Source organism: Micropterus dolomieu, linkage group LG12 (assembly GCF_021292245.1).
Source record: "Micropterus dolomieu isolate WLL.071019.BEF.003 ecotype Adirondacks linkage group LG12, ASM2129224v1, whole genome shotgun sequence".
In the NCBI taxonomy this organism is placed as follows: Eukaryota; Metazoa; Chordata; class Actinopteri; order Centrarchiformes; family Centrarchidae; genus Micropterus; species Micropterus dolomieu.
The window spans coordinates 14,984,953-15,008,635 of NC_060161.1; the positions used below are offsets into that span (position 1 = coordinate 14,984,953).

At 40.3% G+C, this 23,683-nt stretch overlaps 1 protein-coding gene across 1 annotated transcript in view; it reads left to right on the forward strand.

The window, feature by feature from the left end:
• The window catches only part of slc8a4b (solute carrier family 8 member 4b), a 110,535-nt gene extending 88,041 nt beyond the window's left edge, over window positions 1-22,494 (forward strand). The window contains exons 12-17 of the mRNA XM_046064820.1: window positions 3,392-3,498; window positions 7,205-7,329; window positions 7,889-7,924; window positions 8,576-8,675; window positions 10,002-10,274; window positions 14,625-22,494. Of these exons, the coding sequence (XP_045920776.1) occupies window positions 3,392-3,498; window positions 7,205-7,329; window positions 7,889-7,924; window positions 8,576-8,675; window positions 10,002-10,274; window positions 14,625-15,004 (1,021 nt within the window). The 3' untranslated portion in view covers window positions 15,005-22,494. The remainder of the gene's footprint in view (window positions 1-3,391; window positions 3,499-7,204; window positions 7,330-7,888; window positions 7,925-8,575; window positions 8,676-10,001; window positions 10,275-14,624) is intronic.
• Window positions 22,495-23,683: the final 1,189 nt, after the last annotated feature.

A 23,683-nucleotide genomic window follows, 5' to 3' on the forward strand; every position in this document is an offset into this window, starting at 1 on the left:
AGAAATGCTACAAAATATGAAAAAGTATAATAGGTCCCCTCGTTGCTCCAGAGGCATGCTACCTCTGACATATAGAGCAGTTGTAAGTCGCTTATGGTAAGCTAAATGAATAAATGTAATGTGTGGAACAAAGTGCAAACATCATTGTCATGTGATGTGCAACATGAAAATCATGTTATGTGTAAGTATCCACTGCCCATGTTCATTATTATATGAAGTGTCTGTGTTTGTATATTTAACAGAAATTGTAAAAATAAAGTGTGTGTGTGTGTGTGTGTATGTGTGTACTCTAGTCCCCCTGAGTGTGTACTGAGTTGTAACCATAGACTGTATAAAAAATGTACATGCATTACTCGCACTCCTCTTTCAACCTCTCTCTGTGTCTCCTTCTTCACTCCTTCCCTTACTCACCTCCTACTCCTCTATGTACATCCATTTTTCTAAACTCCCTTTCCTCCCTCCCCCATTTCTCTCATTTCTCCTTATCTCTTTCTGTCCTCTTGTCTCTGTCTTCCATCTCACTGACAGTTTGCTATGCCCTGCACCCCTTAGTTGCTGTTGCTACACCTGTCAATCTTTTCATTCTAGCACGTTGCATATTTTACACTGATTACGGAGGCAAATTTTTCACTTGCAATGCTTAGTATTAGTTTTGGATAATCGTTGCCTTGGCTAAGGGGTTTTGTAAACTGTCATTTATGTTTGGTTCATTTTTATTTAACTAAATAAATTGTTATTCAAGATATTAGGCAGATGTCTGGAAATGGTTAGGGAAATCAGCTAATATAAGAGATTTTTACTTTCTCACCTTCATCTTCCTTCCCCCTTATTCTCCACTAAATGGATTTGCTTGTATTTGTTTGTGTGTTTTTTCGTCTTGCTTTTCAGCTGACAAAGCAATGCTTTCATATGTTTTCCAACATTGTTGAGAGTTGGCCACTCAACCTGATGTGATGCTGGAGAAAGAAAATCTGGCCAGTTTAATCCACTGTTGCCGTGACAGCTCACCAATGAAAACAATGCACTTCCACTTCTCCACACCTCCATCACTCGCTCACAATGACACAACCAGGTGGAAAAACACTCTCGCTTCCTCTCTGCCAGTCAGATACAGATGGACTGTTGAGATGAAGATTATATACTCTGTGTGAAACAGACCGGTGAGATGCCAAACAGATGTCATTTCCATAGGACCAAAACTAATACACTTTTGTGCCCTGAGCATTTTAAAATTGGGATGTTAGATTTTCTTATTTGGAATTTCCTTTATTCATAGTGGAGGCATTATCAGCCAAAACCCGTTCAAAGTTATGTACCGACACCACTTACACTGCAGTGATTCTGCAATGCAACACTGCCTCCAATATTATGTTTACATATTACTAATTACAAATTGCTGCCTGAATTATGTTTAGCGGCAACGGGAGGTAAGACTTTGACATCAAAGACCAAGGTTCACATCCTGCGGGTGGGTGGGTTTAGGCAACAAAAGCACTTTGGTTTAGGTAAAGAAAGAGCATGGTTTTGGTTAAATGTTATCAAAGTAAACACATTGTGTCTGGTGTTTCAACTCTTTACTTAACATAATTTTTCCCTAACCTATAAAGAAAAATGACAATAATGCTTTGTTTGTAGAAGATACTGAATTGCAAGAACACATATTGAAGGATAAACAAATGAAATATGCTGTAAGTGAACATTTTACATATGTTGTTCTGGATGAACTTGGCAGATGTGTTCATTAGAAGCCTTTGTTTGGTATTATGTTTACCTCGTACCTGTTCATTGTTGAAAATTAGTAGCATAGATATGTTTTTATTGTTTTATTTCTAGGTGACAGGGTTGCACACTGCGACAACGAAAGGAAATGAAGGAGACCTACTATGCTTTTCCATATTTTATGACTTATCTACAATATTACAATGTTGGATGTTCATGTTAACATGGCCAAATCTTCAAATAATAAGGTTAAAGTATTTAAAAGAAATCCCTGTGAGAAGAAATCTCAGATTTCCTCCTGTTCTGAACATTCTGTTTTCAACAGCTTATTATTATTATTCCATATATGGTCATTTGCGCCACACAGCTACATTCAGTCTGTCTGTACCGCTCAGCAGCAACCATAGACTCTAGCTAAGAAGTGGACATAGTCATTGTGACGTCACCCGTTGGTTTGTGGACTGCCGTTTTGAAGCCTCGAGTTTGGCCCCTGTTGGCCATTTGATAGAATGCAGGTTAAAGGGACTTCCACATTGGATTCACATCCCGCTTGGCAACAACAACAGCTTGATAACATGCTTTAGGTCTTGGCCAATCAGAAGATCAGCTTTGAGGGGGGGGGGGTCTTAAAGAGACAGGAGCATCCACAGCTTGTTTCAGAGAGAGGCTGAAATGAAGGCCTACATGAAGAGGCAGTATAAGATAGAAAATTATTTCTTTTTTTACTTTGAATCATGCAAAGCTGCCATACAGGAGTCACAGAAGAACAATATAAGTCTCCTTTAAAGCACTTGTCCACTACTGTTAGTCTCAACACAAGCTTCTTAAATCATGTCAAGTGTGCCTGTTTTTTTCATCCAAGCCAAATTTGAAATCACTTTACATTTTGAGTCAGTAGCATATACTTGGGAGTTTACTTAAAGCATAGGACTGACAGGGTGTGCCATCCATCTTTCTTTCCACTATTTGCAAATTCTCTCATCTTCCTCTCTCTCAAAATACATTAGCCGATCTGATAACAATGCCATCTCACCTATTTTCTCACTCTACTAAGCTCACATGCACACATTATTATTTTTTAATATCCCCACGTCTTTAATAAAAATCAATTTACTTGTTAAGGTCTGGTTGCAGTACGCATCCCCTCAGAAACTCTTTGCGCTGCATTTTAGGGTGTTCTCCTGGGTGCTCCTAATGGAAAATTTCTCAACTGTGGCTGTGCTGCGCATTGCATCGCTGTCAGTTTGAGAAAAATGTTGAGGGCCTGGGGGGAAATAAGCAGTCTCATCTAGTGTCCCACTGAGCAACGTCAACCCAGGCTTCAACCTTCATCTTTGCAGAGGCTCCTCGTCATTTTCTGCAAGAGAAAACAAAAAATTCTTTTTTGTGGTATATCCTATTTGTTACTTAAAGCTAGCTAATAGGATAGTCTTGTTGGTAATGAGGCAGTCCGCACCCATGCAGCTGTGCTTTGTGTGTGAGCCCCAGAAATGACCTGCTCATCAGGTCATTTCAGACAGATTACAGCCTGACAGGGTGAGACTCTGAGTCTTAATAGACTGTTCACACTCGCTATGAACACTTCCTTATTATGAGGGCGAGCATACAACTGAAAAGGTTAATTATCATGAATGCACTCGCTGAGCTCATCTTTCTCTTCACTTTTTAACAGGAAGATCATCGAGGTAAAGATTATCGATGATGAAGAGTATGAGAAGAACAAGGCCTTCGTCATTGAGCTGGGGGAGCCCGTTCTGTTGGAGATAGGGCAGAAACACGGTGAGCAATCTTGTGTTTTTATGTGTGTGTGTGTGTGTGTGTGTGCGTGTGGCTGTTCAGAGAGGCCATCAAGAAGACAGGAGAGGGACCAGGAACAAGGAAAGTGTGACAGACAGGATCTTTATTTAACCACCACAAGATTCTCAGCCCTCCTGCACACCTGTCTCTTAGCAGCCAGGAATCTCGCCGGTCTCCAACCTATAGACTGTGGTCATTATTGCAAATAATTCTGTAAACTAAGCAGCAAGAAAAGAGCATCTTGAACACAGCTTGCAGTTTGTTCCTGCCTAATGAACTATTTTGATCAAGTTCCTTCCTCAGTGGCAGCTCTGTCCTGCCGTTTCCCACTTTCTGAATCCACAGAGTTAGCAGAGAGCCCTGAAATCCATGAATCTGAAACATCTAAGCCCTTCAACTTTTTAAGAACATCGGAAGCTTTAGTTGAACTTTTAAAAGGCTCATTACAGCAGGCGGACAGCTAATCTCTGGCAGGTGACTCAAGGCTCAAGAGAACCATGAAGTAGTTCCTGCAGCTTGTTCTGTTCGAATGAATTTCCACAAGACTTAAAGCTTACAAGATGAAAGAAAAGACAAAATAAATGTGGAGGACCTTTCCTTGTGTCCTTTCAATTTAAAGATACATGTTCATTCTTTCTCTCCCTCACTAATGTATTCTTGACTGCAGCACTGTGTGTTTGCATTTTGTGTCATCAACGGGATAACTGACTATACATACAACTAACCACTAACACACTGCTTCTCAACCTTCTCAGTACAGAACCATCTCTCTCTCACTTTGTGGCTTGGCTCTAAATGTCAGTCCACCACTTAGAAATACTGATGGATGGATTACTTCACAGTTTCTACAGAAAAAACTTTCCTATATTTATTTTTGTTATAATTATGCTATGCTTTTATGCTTTTTTACAGAAGCCCTAAGCAACCATCCATTCAAATTTTTTTTTACTCCATTTTCCCGCGATAACGGGCTCATTTTCTCGAGATAACAAACCATAGCTGAATACAGGGGTCGGCAGGTGCTTTTCTTTACAATAATTTCAGATCACTAATCAGTGCGTTTGATTGTGTGTTTGACTCCTGCTCTCAATGATCTTCTTTTGTGTGTTTTTTATTATCTTCTTCAGCAAATTTGTTATGAATAGATTCAGGGGAATCCAATCACACATTTATCAATGGCTGTTTCAAAGGTTTGGAAACAGCCGTCAGGAAATGTGTAACGTTAAATGGATTCCCCTGAATGAGAAGGAAGGAATTTCCTCTGCCTAGGAATGATGGGGAAATGAAAAGTCCATTGGTTGATGGATGTGGACCAATCACCGGGATGCACACAGTCCAGCAACAGTCTCTTCATAAGAACTTTGTTGAAGAGGATTATGTAAAAGATTTATTTTTAAATTTAACACACAATCCTGCAACTATGAGTCTTGCTCTCTACCAACTGGAACAGATTAGGGCTTCCGTAGTTTTTGAAATTTCTACACCTTAAGTGTATTTTCTTGGGTTTTACACACAATTACAGTGATTGCGTGTTCCGTTCCGAGCGCTGTGAAAACGGTGGTAACCTACACATAATACTGGGCCTGAACACATCCTGTGCAGACACAGAGGGAGCACTGATGCACAGCTGCTGCTGCTCTGCTAGCATACTGCTCACGCTACGCCTCCTGTGTAGACACAGTGACAGACTCTTCCTGGTGCAGTAAGGGTCCACACGCCAGATGTCAGACATGAAGAGCCAACAGCCTGGGGCATGTTTCATTACAGAGGAAATAGAATTGATTTTATAACGCTGTCATAGCAAGTGGAATGACATTTACACACATACGCACACTCAGCCACACACATACTGTATCACATAGAGTACACAGTTCAGTTACAGCAGGTGTACACTAATAACAGCTGACTTAATTAATGACTGTCAATGTGTGAGAAGAGTGAGTGAGGAGACGTAAGGATCACTGGAGGGATGCATGGTGGAACATATGGTAATGGAGAGATGGAAAGGTTGTTGATTCGGAGAAAATATAAATTCCCCGTAGGTATTAATATTTGTAATAATATGGGGTGGTTAATAGCTTGGATTTCCCATGTGGCATATCAGTTCACGACTGCTTGCACACGTTCTTAAAATGATAACCCAGCAAAACTATTAGAACAATTTATGCTGCTCTTGGCAAAATCAGACAAATGAAACACTACATGGTACATGGTTTGAGTTGAAATGCAATGCAAAAGCTGAATGCATAAACAGTACTGATACGAGGTCAGTTTGTAAAACTAAATCTGCAGTTGTGAAAATGGGTAAATGATGCTTTCAGGTTTTTTATCACTGCTCACTTTGCAGCTGAACATTTCAGAAATGTCTCAGACAATTAAATAGTCAGTATGGTCTCTCCAGAAGATTCAAGAGATGAATGATGCTCCTTTTTTTATGCATACTCTGTGACTTGGTTTTTGATTTGCACACACACACACACTGGCTATGACATGAGTGACCCCACAGTGACCTCAATTTAGCAACTGGACATAGGTTAAAGGAGATTTACTAAAAAAGTTTGAAAACTTAAATCCACACAGACTCCACGCTGAATTGTCACGGTTATGGACATGTTATTTTAAGTGAGCAAACCTGATGAGTGGAGGGTCCAGAGATTTTCGAGATGAAATGCAAAGGGCAGCAGTGATTCAACACAATATATTTCACAAGGTGGCACTGAGAGTGGTTTGTAATGGATTTTGGACCCAGGTCCATAGCCAGAATGAAACCTGTATTTGGCTTTTTTTCACTGAGAAGGGCTTTGCCTGCTTCAGTTAGTAAAATCACAAACCAATAGGTTTGCAGATATATATTTGATCATTTCCAGACCCATTTTCAGTGACACATATTATACATTGTTTTTTTTTTTACTAAATGAGGATGGCATCTGTGACTTTTTTCATAAAAAAACAAGCAGAAACCTACCACACAGGCAGGCCTGCCCACAGAAATGACATCAAAGTAAATGGGCCCTCTGCAAATCTGCTTTGCTCATGTCAACGCATGCTGTGCTCTCTCTCTATCTCCTACACAAACACACGGCCTGCCGCATGCGGTGCACTTTTGATGTTTTGACGTTGTGTACAACAACATTTTGTGTTATTTTAAGTAATGTTGAGTGTTTTGGTTCAAAATTAAATTTGGTTACATTTGGAATAAACATCATTAGTGCTGGACTGCATGGGCCCCCTAGCAGCTTGGCCCTAGTGTGCTTTCCCCTTTTACCCCTCTTCTGGGTGGCCCTGCACACAGGAAATACTGAGGACATACTGAGGCTGTAGCCTAAATTTCACAATAAAAGTTAATGTAGACATGACGGTAGCATGAAACAAATTGAGTACCTATAATTGACCCTTCGCTAAGCCATGCCCCAAATACACAGGTGGCCAATCACAGCGCTTCTTCCTGAGATCGCTTTTTCTAAAAACATTACCAGTATTTCTCCAGGGAGTGCAGTAATAGACTGTGGCAGCGCCGTGATAAAAGTCCAACAGGTCCGACAGTTTGTTGGACTTAGCAACAATAACTAAGGCGGGCGTGGCTTAGCGAAGGGTCAGTTAGGTTCCTTAGGGTTTGTACTGTATAACCTCTGCACAGTTACACGTATCCTACTGGCCCACTGAGCCATTCATCTCTGTGGTCTCCTAGGGGACTCCAATGAGAACAAGCCGTTGGTGGGAGCAGAGGAGGAAGAGGTGGCCAAGATGGGCTGTCCCAGTCTGGGCGAACACACACAAGTAGAGGTGGTCATAGAAGAGTCCTACGAGTTCAAGGTAAGTGTGTGTTTGTTTGTGCACATGTTGGCTCCATTAACAGCAATGTGTGCATCATGTAAGTCTTTCATTTTGTATCAGCAGCTATAATTAGTACGATTTTAAATCTTGTTGAAAAAGCTTTTTTGGCAGCCATCATCAAGTCAGCTGCATTAAGTATCCCCTAAAAAGTAAACAGACTTAAAATGCTAATTCTATCTAAAGCAATTTAAAGTGAGTGTCAGCTGCCCTGGCCCTGAGGAGGAATGATTCATTTTGTTAGCATGTAATGGACTCTTTAATGAGATGCTTGTCATTTTGAAAGCAGACATGCAAAAGACAACGTAGGATTTATTCAAAGTGAGCTGTCATCTTGTTTCAGTACAAAACAGGCCCTGGCTTAGTCATTTAATAATGTTGTACATTAGAAATGCGTTTGATCAGTTTGTAATTCAGCCATGGGTCATCACAGTTGTTGTTATCTTGAAATTGCAACCAATCATACAGGGTATATTTGTTGCTGATTCCATTCGCTCATTTGTCCATTTGTCATTTTGTATGTGTGCGTGTGCATGTGCAGAGAGCAGTAAATGAGCTTATTTGGTGTTCTGACAAGGTTATCTATCTTTCTCACTCTTTAGTTTGCCTGTGCATGCAATGCTAGTTCTTCTATTAACTGCTGTTCAATACTGAAATGGTGTAATGGTGTCAGGGTCCAGCATCTATTCTATAAATCTGTCATCCCTTAATTAACACCCCACACTGGAATTCATACATGGTTTCTCTTATTAGGAGTGCTAATATACAGTACTTCTTTTAATGTTGTCTTCAATTTATTCAGTTGTAAATCATGCAGGAAACCCTGTCAGCCGAGTTATGAGAATGAGTGATGGTGCTCTATAGCTGCCGAGAGCTGTTTTGCATCAACATCTTCCTCGCTGATTTAAACAGAAGAATTCACCCAGTCTGCCTGCAGGTTTTTCCAAGATTTCACGGGGAGGGTCACAGCCGATTTCAGAGTATTGTATTAATTAGCACATCGTATGTCTTAGATTGTCAGTGTTATAAAATAACTGACTTTTGAAATGTATATTTGCAGTGTGGGAGCTAATTGAGAGGTTTAAAAAAAAACAAAAAACGTTTTCCCTTTCTGTGTGGCTGAGATTGAATTAGGAACTTGACAGTTGTGTCTTTCCTGTTCTGCCTGGTCTGTATGCACTTGCATGTTTGCTTTTGTGTGTGTGTGTGTGTGTGTGTGTGTGTACAGAGTACTGTAGATAAGTTGATCAAGAAGACAAACCTGGCCTTGGTGGTGGGAAGCAGCAGCTGGAGGGAGCAGTTTGTCAGTGCTGTTACCGTGAGCGCAGGTAACACAAACACATACAGACAGACACACACACAGGACATAACAGATCATTTTGATTTATGAACAGAGGTTTTGGTTGACATCGTTCTTGACTTAATTTTGAAATGATGGATGATGAAAAAGTCTTGCGTCAGCGTTTTATTTGGAACCTTTCCATGCATTTATGTTTTTATCTATTCCTAGTCTAAGTTGTGCAGGTTTCATTGCCGTTACAGGGAACGGGAAAGTATGCTTTAGTCTTGGTTTAGAGAAACACACTTACTCGACATTTAGGGAAATGTGCTTATTAGCTTTCTTGCCGAGAGTTAAATAAAAAGATCCTCTCTCCACTCTCTTCTCTGTATGCTATATGTGAAGCTACAGTCAGCAGCCATTTAGCGTAGCTTAGCATAATAACTGGTCCAAAGTTTTTTAAGATACTCCTACTAACATCTCTAAAGCTCACGAACATGTTGTAACATTGTTTAAACTATACTCAATAAAACGGAGTTCTCGCTGTACTATTTTTTGGTAAAAGGCGGAAAGAAATAGCTATAGCACATAACTCCCCGTAAAACCACCATTTGCTGTTTTTATGTTTCTGTTTGTGTATGAACATGCTAATTAGTGAGCTTTAGATGTGTTGACAGGTAAAAGGTTTTTATTCTTAATGCTAAGCTAAGTTAATCACCACTTGGTTCAAGCTCTATAGTTAGCGGATAGCCATTAGATTGATATCAGTCTTGTTATTGGGTTGGGTTATGCTCAAAAAGAGCTAGTTTGTACCATGTGGTATCTAACCATGTTGGAATCAAATGTGTTAATGTGTTTATAGTTGTTATTGTTTTAATATGGTGCACACTTTCAGACAGTCTCTCCTGGAAGGTATTCGTAGTGTTGCACCCAGCTGTAAACATGAAAAGTGTGTACTACTGTGTACAACCATTACAAATAGTGGTATTGTATTAGTGGAAATAAAAAGAGAAAAAATTAAACCCAGCATACTTTCACCAATCACGACGTGAAGTGGGTGTGAATGTTGGACTATTGGTTTAGGAAAGTTACAGATTTGGTGTGGGGAGGGGGGTTTCCGAAGCTATTCGACCATCTGACGAGCTACTCTGAAGAAGTATACTGGCAGCTTAACTCTCAACAAGAAGGTGAATAAGCATTCTTTCCTCAAATTGTTACTGCATTAAGATGGATTCTCTGCCTCCTTCCTTTGACTTTGCCAGCATACAAACTGTATCCACTCATCTTTCTCTTTCTCCTTCTTTCAATTGTTTGTCTGCTCTTCTTCTCTTTCTGTCTCTTCCCTCAATGTCTGAATCACCCACTGCACCCAAAGGAGACGACGACGAGGAGGAGAGCGGCGAGGAGCGGCTGCCGTCCTGCTTCGACTACATCATGCACTTCCTCACCGTCTTCTGGAAGGTTCTGTTCGCTTTCGTCCCGCCCACAGAGTACTGGAATGGCTGGGCCTGCTTCATTGTCTCCATATCGCTTATCGGTGTCCTGACGGCAGTCACCGGCGATCTGGCGTCACACTTCGGCTGCACTATAGGACTGAAGGACTCGGTAACAGCTGTGGTGTTTGTGGCGCTGGGAACATCTGTGCCTGGTAAGCGGGAGTGGTTTTAGATGTGTGTAGAGTAACGGAGGCCAATCAGTTTACAATTGTGTCATGATACATACTTTCTCACTGATGTTACATAATATTCAAGCATTCTTTTGCAACCAGAATAAAAGTCCCTCTCCCAAACAAATCCAGTACTAAACATGAAATGAAATGCATATTTTCCCAAATTTCAGCTATGACAAATAAACAAACACATAAAAGGACAAGGACTGATCCTCTCTCCTCTATCTGATTTCATTTGCTGCCGTCCTCAGTAAGCTGGCTGGAAATCAAAATTGAATTGTAAAATTCCGGCTCCATCACAGCCTTCAGCATCAGCTTGTCTCTTGAGGGCGCACGTTGTCCCAGGGCTTTAATTCAATTCCTTTCTTCATTCCTTCTCGTCAGCCTTTTTATTGTTGCCCCTCTGTATGATTTATATAGCTCCTTTGCTACTCTTCCAAGTGGGAACTTTGATGGCTTGCAGCGAGTTCTGTGGAAAGTCCTTCAGCAGCTATATCATGTTGGTTTGGAAGCTGTCATCATGTATTTGATATCCATTATCAGTGTGTGTTCCCTGTCACAAGACATGATGTTAATTTGTAGGCTTTTCTTGCCTTTTCTTTTTATGTTTACCTGTCCTGGATCTATTTCATTATCCTTTGTTTTATCTTTCTCACTCACGTTCACTGTTTTCTCTCCCTCGTTTCTCTATCTCTATCTGTTCCTCCCTCACACTCTCCTCACTTATCTGTTACGCTTGCTCTTGTGCCCCATTCCGGTCAATTTATTATCCTGACTTGGTGTTACCTCACGCCTCTCTCTCTCTCTCTCACTCGCTCCCCTTGTTGGATGTTGTGGTTTCACTACTGTATCATCCATCATTCTTGCCCTGTGTGTGCTGTGGTACCCAGGTGTGTGTGGGTGATTGTGGCAATGTGTTTGCTCTGCTGAGGTGATGCAAGTTTGCGTGCAGCAAGTCCCGCAGGTCATTTTAATTTCCACTGGGAGTGTGTGCTCCCTTGTGTCTGTGTATAATTGTGATACACTTTCCTTAACCTTAACCTTAACCTTCTCTCGTGATTCCCACCGTCTGACTTGCACCCTTCTCACTCCTCAAGATTTATAAAAGCATTTCTGCTTTATTACTTCGGAGACACACACGAGGATTACCCAGCCAATTTACACCAGATTTGTTGATTCAGGCAATTAGAGGGCAAATGCTGATCGGAGGCTTGGCTTGAACGCTGTGAACTACTAAATGTTTTTCACAGTTTAAGAGGTTTATGGAGCTTGTTTGTAACAATCTGTGCCATTTAAATAGTATCAGTTGTGCTTGATATACCCTGCAGAGATCACGGATTCTCATTGGTTTAAAGTCTTGACTTTAATTGGTATCATATTCAGGACAGGACATGATTGTTAAAGGGTCAGTCCCCTAGAAATTAAATGTTTTTTTTTTTTTGCAACCACAGCAACCAAGGTATATGAATTTTAAACAGCTTTCTGCTGAAGAAATAGTCCATGTGACAACTGTTGACTTTATATTCGGTGCATTATGCAAAGTAACACGGTTACTGTGTAGTAAGTACCGCTTTATTATACTTCATTATTAAGTCTGACTTTGTATTCATTTTAGGCAGGGTTTTTTTGGTAAGCGTTATGACATCCATCACGCCAAAGACACTTTCAGGCTACTGGAAGCTGTGGTAGCGGTTGCTAGCAGCAGCTAATGTTTTCTGTTATGTTTCTGGCTCTGACCATTGGAGGGCAGTAACACATTATTTACTTAAGGGATTACAACTACTAATCCCCGTAGAGCTCCTTTAACTTGACATAGCTAGTTTGCGGACATAAGTCATAGTTTCATCTGTTACCTGGTTGGTATTTGCTGAAAAAATCTGAGGTGTGTGCAGCTGTTCAGAGGTCTGGAATCAGGCTGCACTGTTTCTGAAAAGACAGATCTTGTTCTATAACATACACTTGTCTTTCTGTGAATTTTATTCAAGTCTTCTGCAGAAGGACTCACAGCATGTACACTCAAATGAATGAGGAGAGCTGAGTGAGCCTGTTATTTATCCAGCTTCAGGGTCAATCATATCATCCCACAGAGACACATTGTCCCTGAAGTCTGGATAACACAGAGGACAGAGATATTTCAACTGTTACGTTTACACAGATTCAGTGCCACATCACACATCTCACTGAGTCTCACTGAGTCTAGGATTACATATGTTTGGAGTTCCCATTACACAGGGTAATTCACCACTGGGGTGGGGGGGATTGACAAACTCGGTTAATGTACAGTATATGATGCAGTGGGTTTCTAAATTTGGGTATGAACCTCTTCTGTGTTGACTGCATTAGTTACTACAGTGTGTGTACATGTGTGGAGGCAATAATGTGCAATTTCATGATTCAGATTCAAACCCTCAATGTGCTTGTGTGTCAACACACGCAAAATTTTCATTTCTTTTTGTGTGGTTTGTTACCAGCAGGATTACAATTCATCTCTCCCAAGAAAGTTTGAAGGATTTATTTCATGTTGGGATATGAATTTCAACTAATCTCGCTGACATTCAAATGAGAATTGAGGCTCATCTCACCAGCCCGTCTAAAAATAGAAATAAGCCGTTGCAGGCGTACAATATTTGGCAGCTGTTTCCCTGGCGTTCCCTGCCAGCCCAGTTGTACAGTCTCTGCGCTTTTCACCCAATTTCTCCTCAAATGTTGAGCGTCACTCACATACACATACAGCATTTTACAGCATTAATTACTGTTCTATCTTAGGTGCCAACCTGCAACGGTGGATTACAGAAAAAAAACATAAACCAAGGGAATGTAACTGAAAGTCTTAACTGTGGCTGTTGCGACTACGGGGCATGCAAACTTTGCACTCTCCACCTTTGATGTAGAGATTTGTGGAATGCAACTCGGGCAAAACATAGATATCATGGCAAGCAACCAAACTCCTTTTCAGATAAACTTAAATTTAACATAAATGCTCGTCAAAATGAAAGTGTCCTCATCCTTGGATTAGCTATTATTGCTAAATAAGAATCTGTTAACCGAGCAACCAGCTGGCCTGCTAGCTGTTTGGTTTGACAACTAGCAAACTACCTTTGCTAATATCAAACATTAATAGGCCTAATTATCATTTTATTGTTTTTATGAGAAACATTCTGCTGCCCATGAAGTAGATTCCTATGCAGTTCACTACAACAGCTAATTCAGGGGGCTTATTTCTGTGGTTACTTTCAACTCAGAGCCAAACAATGATTCGTGTAAAATGTGAGTTTTGAAATCTCTGGCTCGCTCTGCTTGCCCCAAAATATGGTTATGCCAGAGTTGTGTTTTCCTGAATTTCTACAATGGAGGTGGTGAGTGCAAGTTTAGCATGAGCCGCCAGTCAGACCCAATGTGTGAATAAGACCCGGGTTGAAAAAATAGAATGTCTCTTTAAGGTGAGAAATGCAGAAGATAGAGCACCTGTGCAGTTTGTTGAATCAGGTTTTAGTACAACTTTATATGGACAAGCAGATTTTCTAACATTTAAACCTATGTTTGGTTGGCACCCCAATTTTTTTGTGATGCCTTTCGCAGTTAAGTTCCATCTCTTCAAAGTCTCTTCCCCTTGTTTGCTCTCCTTGCTGTTTTCTATCAATTATCAGTTCCTCCAGGATTTTGCGGGGGTTTTTTGTGATTGTTGTGGTCTAAAATGCCAGATTTTAAACCTGCATATTTAGCCTGTGTCACAATGATTTTTCTCATCCGATGTCCTCAATGCGTTTCTGCCGTTCTCAGCGTAGGTTTTGCGGTTGCAAAGTGTTTGTCAATGGACGATTTCCTTGTCGACCTATGTATTGTTTATCCCCGCCTGTCTTTCTCTGTCTCTAAGAGTCATCCATTAATTCTGTGTAATAATGTGTAATTCTTTCCACAAATACTGACATCTTTTAGACAAACTGGCCTGTCGATGATGCCAAATACCTTGATTTTTCTACAACTCTGGTTTCATACTCATACGTATGTTACCTTGAGATTGTTTCCTCTGTGGCTTGTGAGAAAGACATTTACAAAAGATTTCGATTTTCCATACTTTTTCATATTGTTGCTTTTCATTATTTGACCTCAGGTTGACTTTTCCTGCCTGGTCTTTATGTTTTCATATTTCCATTGCTGTCCTTGTTTGTGTGATTTAAAAATGCTAAAAGGGTTTTAAACATAAATCATTAACAAATGTAAGAATAAGAGTCATTTAAGTGAGTCCCAGAACAAGAACAGTTTAAAAATATGACATCAAAGATGACAACGCTTTAAAATTACTGTAAAATTTATGTCTTTCTCATACAGACACATTCGCCAGCAAGGTCGCCGCCATCCAGGACCAGTACGCTGATGCCTCCATAGGGAACGTCACCGGCTCCAATGCTGTCAACGTCTTCCTTGGCATCGGCGTGGCGTGGACCATCGCTGCAGTCGTCTGGCGCTCCAAGGGCAAAGCGTTCAAGGTGGACCCAGGAAACCTGGCCTTCTCCGTCACCCTCTTCACCATCCTGGCCATGGTGTGTGTGATGACACTGCTGTACCGGCGGCGGGCAACGGTGGCTGGCGGAGAGCTGGGTGGGCCGCGGACTTGTAAGCTGCTAACGTCGCTGATGTTCATCTCGCTGTGGCTGCTTTACATCCTGCTGGCTTCACTGGAGGCCTACTGCCATTTACCAGCGTTTTAAATGGAGAGCAGAGGGGAGGGAGAGAGACCCACTGCCAATATGTAGAGAGAGAGAGAGAGAAAGAGAGGGACGGGACAAGGAGAATGGGCCGATTCTGATACTTTTTATGGGCTGCAGATGATTAAATTCCGTAAAGTCCAAAACAGTTTTCAGTCTTTCAAACTGATTTTTTTCCCCTTTGTCCTGAAAAACAGTGTGTATTATTATGAAACACTAAAACTCTCCAATTATATCCAAACATTTTACTTTTAGCATTTGCACCTCTTTAAAGAAAGGAGACCCACCATTGATCCAATGCTGAAGAAACTTCTGGGATACATACAGGCTCTGAATTTATAATTAATGAACTTTAAGCAGTAATGAAAATTTGCAATGCAGGTTTTAAAGAGCTATTTTATGTAGTTGCCTCAATCATCCATCATCACCAGTGGACAACACTGTTTAATAGTTAATAAAAGGCTGATAATGTTCAAGTATACTGCCAAGGTAGAGGAGAAGAGCAGAAGTGAGAGCTGCCAATCAGCTGGGCTCAGAAGGTGAAACAAAAGGTGAAGAGGAAGGATAAGGGTGAATGACTGCGTTTACATGCAGCCAATAACCCATTTAAAACCGGGATATTAGCAATAACCCGGTCGCGAACGGCCATGTAAACACCGGCAAAAACCCGAATATGCTCATATCCCGGATTTTAAAAACCGGGATATTATAGCTGGGGTACCCCTTTTTTAACCCAAATTTTTGGTCATGTAAACGCGTATCGGCATATCCCCATAGTGATTTGCGTTCTGCGCATTCGCAAGGAATCTTGGTCTTTTGAGTAGAGGAACTTCTTGTATGCGCCAAACCCGCGTGCAGTATACGGAAGTAAACGAGGTAAACATGGCAAGACGCAGCACAGCACCGTACTTCTGGAGCGAGGAGGAAACCAATTTTTTAATTCATGTTGTCAAAAACATGAATATAATGTCTTTTGTTGACGGTAGAAAGTACAGAGACACTGACATTTATAAGAAGGTGACCGAAAAAATCGGAAATGACGCATATTGCGTCTTAAGGTTGTCCGTACGTCCAGACGTTAACCGTGCGTCGCCGTTTACATCGGGGTAGTGCCAATTGATTACAAATTCCATGTATACAGGAGTAACTCTCTCTGCTTACGCATGTAAACGGGTTATCCCGAATGTTTCACAAACCCGAATAGTGACCTTAACCCGAACATAACCCGAATATTGACAGCATGTAAACGTAGTCAGTGATAGATGTGGAAAACAAAACTAGAGAAACGTCTATGAAGGGACCATTGAAAAGACAACACTGAATAAAGTAAAAGAAGTAGAGTAGATGGGGAAAAAATATTCGACAACTCCTCCTCACGCTCTCTCTCTCTCTCCCCCTCCATCTTTACTGTATCTCGTGGTCGCGGGAACGGTGGATCCTCCCATTATACCCACTGAACTCAATCTAATACTAACAGTGATTTATTACTTTAAACTCTTCTTCCCCCAACTGTACACAAACAAACATACACACACACTTTGGGGCCCTCAGGTGAATCTGCAGTGGAGGACCACTCACTATCTTGCGGGCGAACAGGCAATACGAAAACAGAACAAGCTTCTTTTTTTTCTGTCGTGGTCTTTTTTCCTTCTCGTCTTGAATACAGTGTGCGAAACAGTCCTTCCATGGTACAACACACACACACACACACACACACACAGATACTGTACCCTTCCTTTCCTACAAATACTCTGCAGACTGAACACACTCCTCTGTCCCTCTCTCTTGCCTTACACTTATCTCCCCTGTAGGAATTGTCTCAAAGTTGTGATAATGAAACGCTGTAGTCACCACCAACTACCCTTCTTTTTAAGTGAGCCAATGCCAAGTCTCTCTCCTTTTACGCCACTTAATAGCCTCGTTTATCCCATGAAGGAAACGTACCCTGACCTTTTTTTTCTAAACTCTTCAATGGCGTCATGTGTTGATGTTGTTACCGTGCAATTGTAACAAAAAAATAGACATCAAAATATATTATGAAGAGATAGAGATAAAGAAAGTTAAAGCAGGTTGTTTGGAAGATGGGATGTTACATGGAAGATCAAGATGTTGGATCAGCACCTGGAAGATATTTCAAAAGTGGGATGGAGACACAAAGGAAATGTTTGATAAGCAGAGGGAAGATTATAAATGTCTAGTGTCTGGAGAATCAGGCACAGAACAAGCAAGCAGTCCACCTAGTAAAACTTGTCTTTCTTGCAATGAAGAAACATTGTGCACTACACATCGCGAGGTACATTGTTTACACTCTCAAGTTGCATTAAATGGCTGGGAAACAAACATGTGAACAAGCAGAGCCAGAGTCCAGCATGAAAGGATGTCACGCCAAGAGACATCAATGAACAAGACAAAGGTAGGACCAATCAAAAGGCTGGCTGTGACCTCGACAACAGCTAAGAAGATGATAGCAATGACAGTGTTGTTGACGACAAATCAAAACTGTGACCATACCCAGTGTTTCTAATTGTACATGATAATATAAGAAACTTTTCTTGATGTGTGTGAGAAAACACTGATATTTAATGTATGTGAAGTCACCCTCTTTGTAAGGGAAACCCTGGTGGAGGAAAGGAAAGATCCATCCTTTTTCCCTCTGAAACGCAGTTCAAGGACACATTTTAAGTCGGTCCATCACATGGGGGGGGGGGGGGGAATACAAAACCAGAGATGACTCACAGACAGAGAGAGGAAACAAATGCTCTGAGGGAAATGTACGGCAGCTCTGAAATATCACGTGTCTGTTCTGCAGCAGATGTAATGTTGGGAAATTTCTTTGTACACAAATCACAAGTCTCTGTTATCCAAAGATTTAATAGAAGAACAGTCGCAGATCACCATTCATTTTCAAGCCTTGCAGCCATTGTAGTCCCACAAGCTGCCAGGTCTAGTTAACAAGACTGGTAAAAATTTAATCACTACAGATAAATGTGCATAACCATTGGTATTATTTATGGGTATGAGCCTGTATCGAAAGCTGTGCTATTTACTTTGTTTTTGTGAAACGTTTGTTGATTTAGGCATGGTGTGTTTGAAAGTACGATATCGGAATAGCTTAAAATGCCACATATTCTATGAAATCAACCATTTTGTTGTTGTTTATCTGTATGAGAAAGTGTCAAATCCAGATTTATATTATGTCTGTGTTAATACCCCTGCCCTGCCCAGGGGCTGGACAGAAGGGATGGCATATGGCTTGTCAGTGCAAGTGATTGTTAAATGCAATCCGCTTGTTAAAAACAGCATAGAAGGAAAACCTCTGCAACCATTTCCCCCTCAACTGCCCATAATCCTGTTTGTAAGCTAAAAATCCTGAGAGGAAACAATAATTTGGCTTTTTGTCATACCCCTTGTTCACTAAGAGAAAAATGGGACTGAAAACAACAACTTACTTGCCCACCATCCGCCTTATTAAATACGGTCAAATTATCCGCTGCCTCCAGGCCAATGTAAATGCAGGCCACACACAGCCAGCTCAGTCATGCAGGCTGAACAGACACGAGCTTGTCCGAGGCAGCCTTTGCTAAGGTCAGTGCTTGTACAAATGGAAGATAAGTGGTGATTTGGAGCAGAGTGGCATTGATTTGCTTGGGTGAAAATGCCTGTATGTGTTCCCCCTTCCCTCAAATGTGACATTTTAAATGCCACACCAGTTCCCTGCACTTTCTGACAGCTGTAAAGGAAAAGAGAAGGTGAAATATTTCAAACTTTCATTGTAGAAAAGCAGTGAAAGCAGAGGTGAAAGCTTCTCTGATTCCTTAAACTCCTTTAGAGTTACTCTTATCAGCTGATTTCAGACAAGCTCAGCTGAGATTCATTGATAGAGTTTGGCCACCTACCATGATGCTCTTGCTCTATTTAAAAAGGGATATTTCTTGGCTGAAAATATTTAATTTTGCTGTCTAGAAATTAGACACAATGGCATGCCCAGAGCATGCCCAGCATGTTAGGTGCTTGCTGGGCTGTAGTCAAGATTTTAGAGGCACTAAGGTCATGAGTCCCTCCAAACGCAAGCCTCCTCCACAGAAAAGTTTGTCAAACCCCAAAAGAAAGGTTTGGACAGATAACTGAATAAATAGAGAAATGAGAAGAGACTTCACTTAGGCATAGCGGCTAATGCTAATATGCTAACAATACTATAATGCTAACATGCTGAGGTTTAGCAGGTAAAATATTTAGTACTATTTACACCTGAGGCTCACGAGAATGTCATTTGTTTTGAAGTCATTTTGTCATAAACCAAAGTACTGAACTCATTGAAATGTTTACCTGAAAGTGATTACAAGTCAGCATGAATGCCTGTACTAAATTTCAAGGCAGTTCATCCAATATTTGTCTAGACAGTTCACTCCAGATCAAAAATTTCAAACTCATGGCGGCACTAGATGGAAAAGATAGACGATCACCAAAGTCAAAAGGATTCATCTTCTTGGTAACGTGAATGTTTGTACAAAATGTCGTGACAGTCTGTCCAATAGCTGTGGAGATACAGTATGTCGGTCTTGAAAGGGGTGGACCGAACAGCCAACATTGTCATCGTTAGAGCCACAACACTAATATAGCTAAAAACACTGGAATCAGACCGCAGAGTACCCACCATGAATGCTTTTCTATTCTAGGTTGTGTATTAAAATCTCTAAAATTCCCTGAAAAAATACAAAGGATATGACCTCAGTGTCCTCGGTCGTAGCTAAAGCCCCGGATGCTCGTTGACATGGTGTTTTAATCTGTATCATCCACCCAAAACTGTCTGACTTACCATCCAGATCATTTCATTGTCTCCATTTCCTTAGTCATTTCTGTAGTGCGCACTGTATCTTACAATGTAGGAGTGAACCCACCGTGACGGAGGTCATCAGCCAGTTGCCAGTTTGGGCATGACTGGCACGTCGGCATGGCTCCTGGCGACGCTGATGTCTGTTTCTCAATGACTTAAGCTTCTGTAACAGTTGCCAGTTTAAGAATGAGTGGGCAGGATAATAGTGCTGCTGACGCCACAGGAACACAAGAATACTGGTACCGATTTAGAAATGTAGGCTTTTTAAAGGTTTATAATCCTTGCTGGAGGATGGCTGAGAGTGTGTGTGTGTGTGTGTGTGTGCTTTCTAAGTGAGTGAAAAAATGCAACCATATTTTTAGTCTCTTGCCTGTTGCTTAGCGACCATCTATCTGCAAGCTGTTGTCTTCTTGACTGTTGCTGATGTGTGTGAGACGTTGTGTTTGTGAGATTTGTGAGTGTGAGACGTGTGCATGTGTGTATGAGATGTTATGTGTGTGTGTGACATTCTCTGATGTTTCTCACGTTGTCTGCTTGCCCTTCTTCTAGTGAATGTGATAATATAGTTTCTCATTCACAATTTTTTTTCTCTGCGAGTGGATTTTAACTCATTTTATTCAGATGGTTTTTTTTAAACAAATGTGTTTATTTTACATTATGTTCCTTGTGCCTCCTACTTGTTTGCATTGTGTGTAGATCTTTATGCCTTTGTGTGAGCATGTTTGTGCATGTCGTCTGGTGTTGTAATCTCCTTATTAAGGGTTCGCCCTGTGTGTCCCCAGGCTGGAGCCCATACACTAGATTAATAAATTAGAATGACAACCTGACCCACAGAATCAATGTCTGGAAATTGGAATCCCTCCATATTGTTGATTGTACCTTGGACTCTCCCTCGCCAGGTGTGTGTGTGTTTGTACCTGTCAAATAAGATTAGATATATAATAGATCTGGCTGTCGATCAAGACGAGGAAATAGATGGTGGCACTTTGCCTGAAGAAGTGTGGTGCGTACAGTATGTGAGTAACAGTCATACTGTTTCTGACTTCACATCCACATCCTCTGAAGTGCGGACATAAGGTGTTTTATTTATACGCATGTGCTGGACATGCATTAACACAGAAGATCAATATCAATCCCATACACACACACACACACACACATACTTGGTACAGTCTATTAACAAGATGTGTGACAAAAACTAGACAAATTTCCCAGTAATGTTACATTTTAACTTGGAAGAGTTGAAAATGACTACAGTGGTGGCCTGAGATGAAAACTGAAATTTATTTATTTCCTCCACTTACCTCTGTAAGGTACATGGTTGCTAGGTTTATTGGCTGTGCATATTTGTGTGTGTGTGTGTGTGTGTGTGTATACAAACATCTCTATCTGTATCTGAGTTTGAAATATAACGATTATTTCTTTGTTTGTAAGTATTTGTATTCCGGTAAAGCTGAAGGCTCAACCAAGCCCCTCAACGTACCTTAAACCTACCATACACCAAAACTTATTTTTAATTATTCGTGTTTTTCATGTTTAATTTTTTTCAGTTAACTGATTAATCTTTTAAAGACATCTTATCGGTGCCAGTATCTAGTCTCAGCTCTAGCAATTTAATTTAGTCAAATAATACCCTCTATGTTTTTAATTGCTGAATGTCACTCCCCTCAATTTGCTAAAAGCCCAAATTTCCAGAAAAAATGGACATGGCTTCCATGTCCTCATTGTTAGCTACAGCCTGATGACTCATCCCCACACAGTGATAAGGTATTCTTCAATGCTGTTGTATGCTTTGATAAATGTAAAGATGTAATGTAAAGGATTTGGTTTCTCAATACAAAAATAACACTGATGAGGTTGGTAAAGAGCCAGTCTTTACATGAAACACGTGATTTGTACTGCGACACATTTCAGTTTTGTAAATCTAAACCGTGTGTGTGTGTGTGTGTGTGTGTGTGTGAGTTAATCAACCACTATTTATTCATCTGTGTTTCTTTATTTTGTATCTTGTTTTCTCTCTCTCTCTACTGTTAGCCACTCTATTGCTGTCTACCTTATAAATATTTATATATTTTATCACTTTATACTCTTCATTTTATTAATTCATTTAATTAATGAGTTTAATTAATTCATTAATTCATTTTATTATCATGCAGCCCTATTTATGAGGTCACAAAGTGCTTTTGATATAAACATCTGGTATTTTGATTTTTCCATAAATTTTATTATTTTATTATTATATTATTGTACTTGCTACATTTGTTTCCATTGTTCCATGTTGTTTCAGTGATTTGTTTCGTAAAAAAGAGCCTCATAAAAAAAGCAGAACAGCAAGTTAGTATAGTAACACATTACACTGAGTGTGCTCTTCTCCTTTTTATTGTGTGTGTGTGTGTGTGTGTGTGTGTGCGCGTGTGTGAGTGTGTGGATGTGTGTATTTCTTATTATCATTCCGTCCATGAGTGCGTCAATGCATGATTAAAATCATTCTGAATACAGTGTTGATGTTGGAAATGTCGTAGTAAAGAGTAAAGTATTTTTAAAAGCTGAAAATGACATGACATGAAAAACAATGTAGATGTTTACAAAGACCAAACTTTTCTTTTCTCTGTCTTTTTTTTCTTCTCAAAGATGAAATAAAACTTGACTGGCAAATGAAGCAATGCAGAAGAGTGTCTTTTCTACTGATGCTGAGAAAGTCTTAAGTCAATTAAAGTTGAGGATATGTTTCAAAATTACAAAACTTATTTCACTAAATGCTTAGCAATTAGCAAATGGACCGCAGTATGTAATCATGTTTGGATTGAGTCAGCTGAGGAATTAGCCTCTGCCCTGCTTTATATTTGCATTTGCAAGCTAAAGTTAAAGTAACTCATCAACTACTTACTGCTAACTAACTGGTGACTGGAAAGACACGTCAGATATCTGTAACCTTAAAGGACAGGTTCACTTTTTCTCCCTTTTTCTTTTTTTTTTTTTTACATTGCAACAGTTTGTGGTCGTTCTTAAATCACCTCCAATGTAACTGACAAATTCCACCGTCCTTGTTCTAAATGGCAAATTCACTGTATTTTGATAACACTTCAACAAGTGGACAAGAAGCACCGTCTACAGCTGCTCCCTCATTATTTGCAAAAAAGGAAATGAGGCATTGATATGTTCAGCTGGAGCTAATAACAGGCCTCAGTAGCCTGAACTGGTCAGATCAATTTGGTGTTTCTTTTTAGCACAAAATTCCCTATTGGTGTTACCCTCCATCACAGCTCAGCAAGGAAACACATAAAAAAGGGAAGTTCACACTAAAACTAAAATAAATTTAGAACATACCCCCTTGATTTCTCTAACTCTGACAGCTGGAGCCTCATATAGTTTTAAGTATAACATTATTATATATAGTTTAATTTTAGGATGCATAGAACCTCTATATCTGAATACAAGACTAAGAGCCTACAGGCACGCCGATCCTTTGAGCTAAAAGCTTTGAGAGGGGGGGCCTTAAAGAGAGAGAAGTATCTAGCACTTGTTTCAGACAGAGGCTGAAATGAACACCAACATTAAGGGCCATTATAAGACAGAATTTATTTTTGTTTTTTAACTTTGAATCATGCAAAGCTGCCATACAGGAGTCACAGAACAACAATATATGACGAGCAGTATAATAGGTCTCCTTTAAGCAGGTTCACTGTGCAACTGATTTTTTTAGCTTCGTCCCTTAAAAGATATTTATCATATATGACATAATAAAGAGGTCACACGGCACAATAAAGGACACCGTCAGCACAGAGATGATCGCTTACTGTGTAATAACAAGCTTAATTTAATCTACTATAATTCTCTAAGTCATTTCC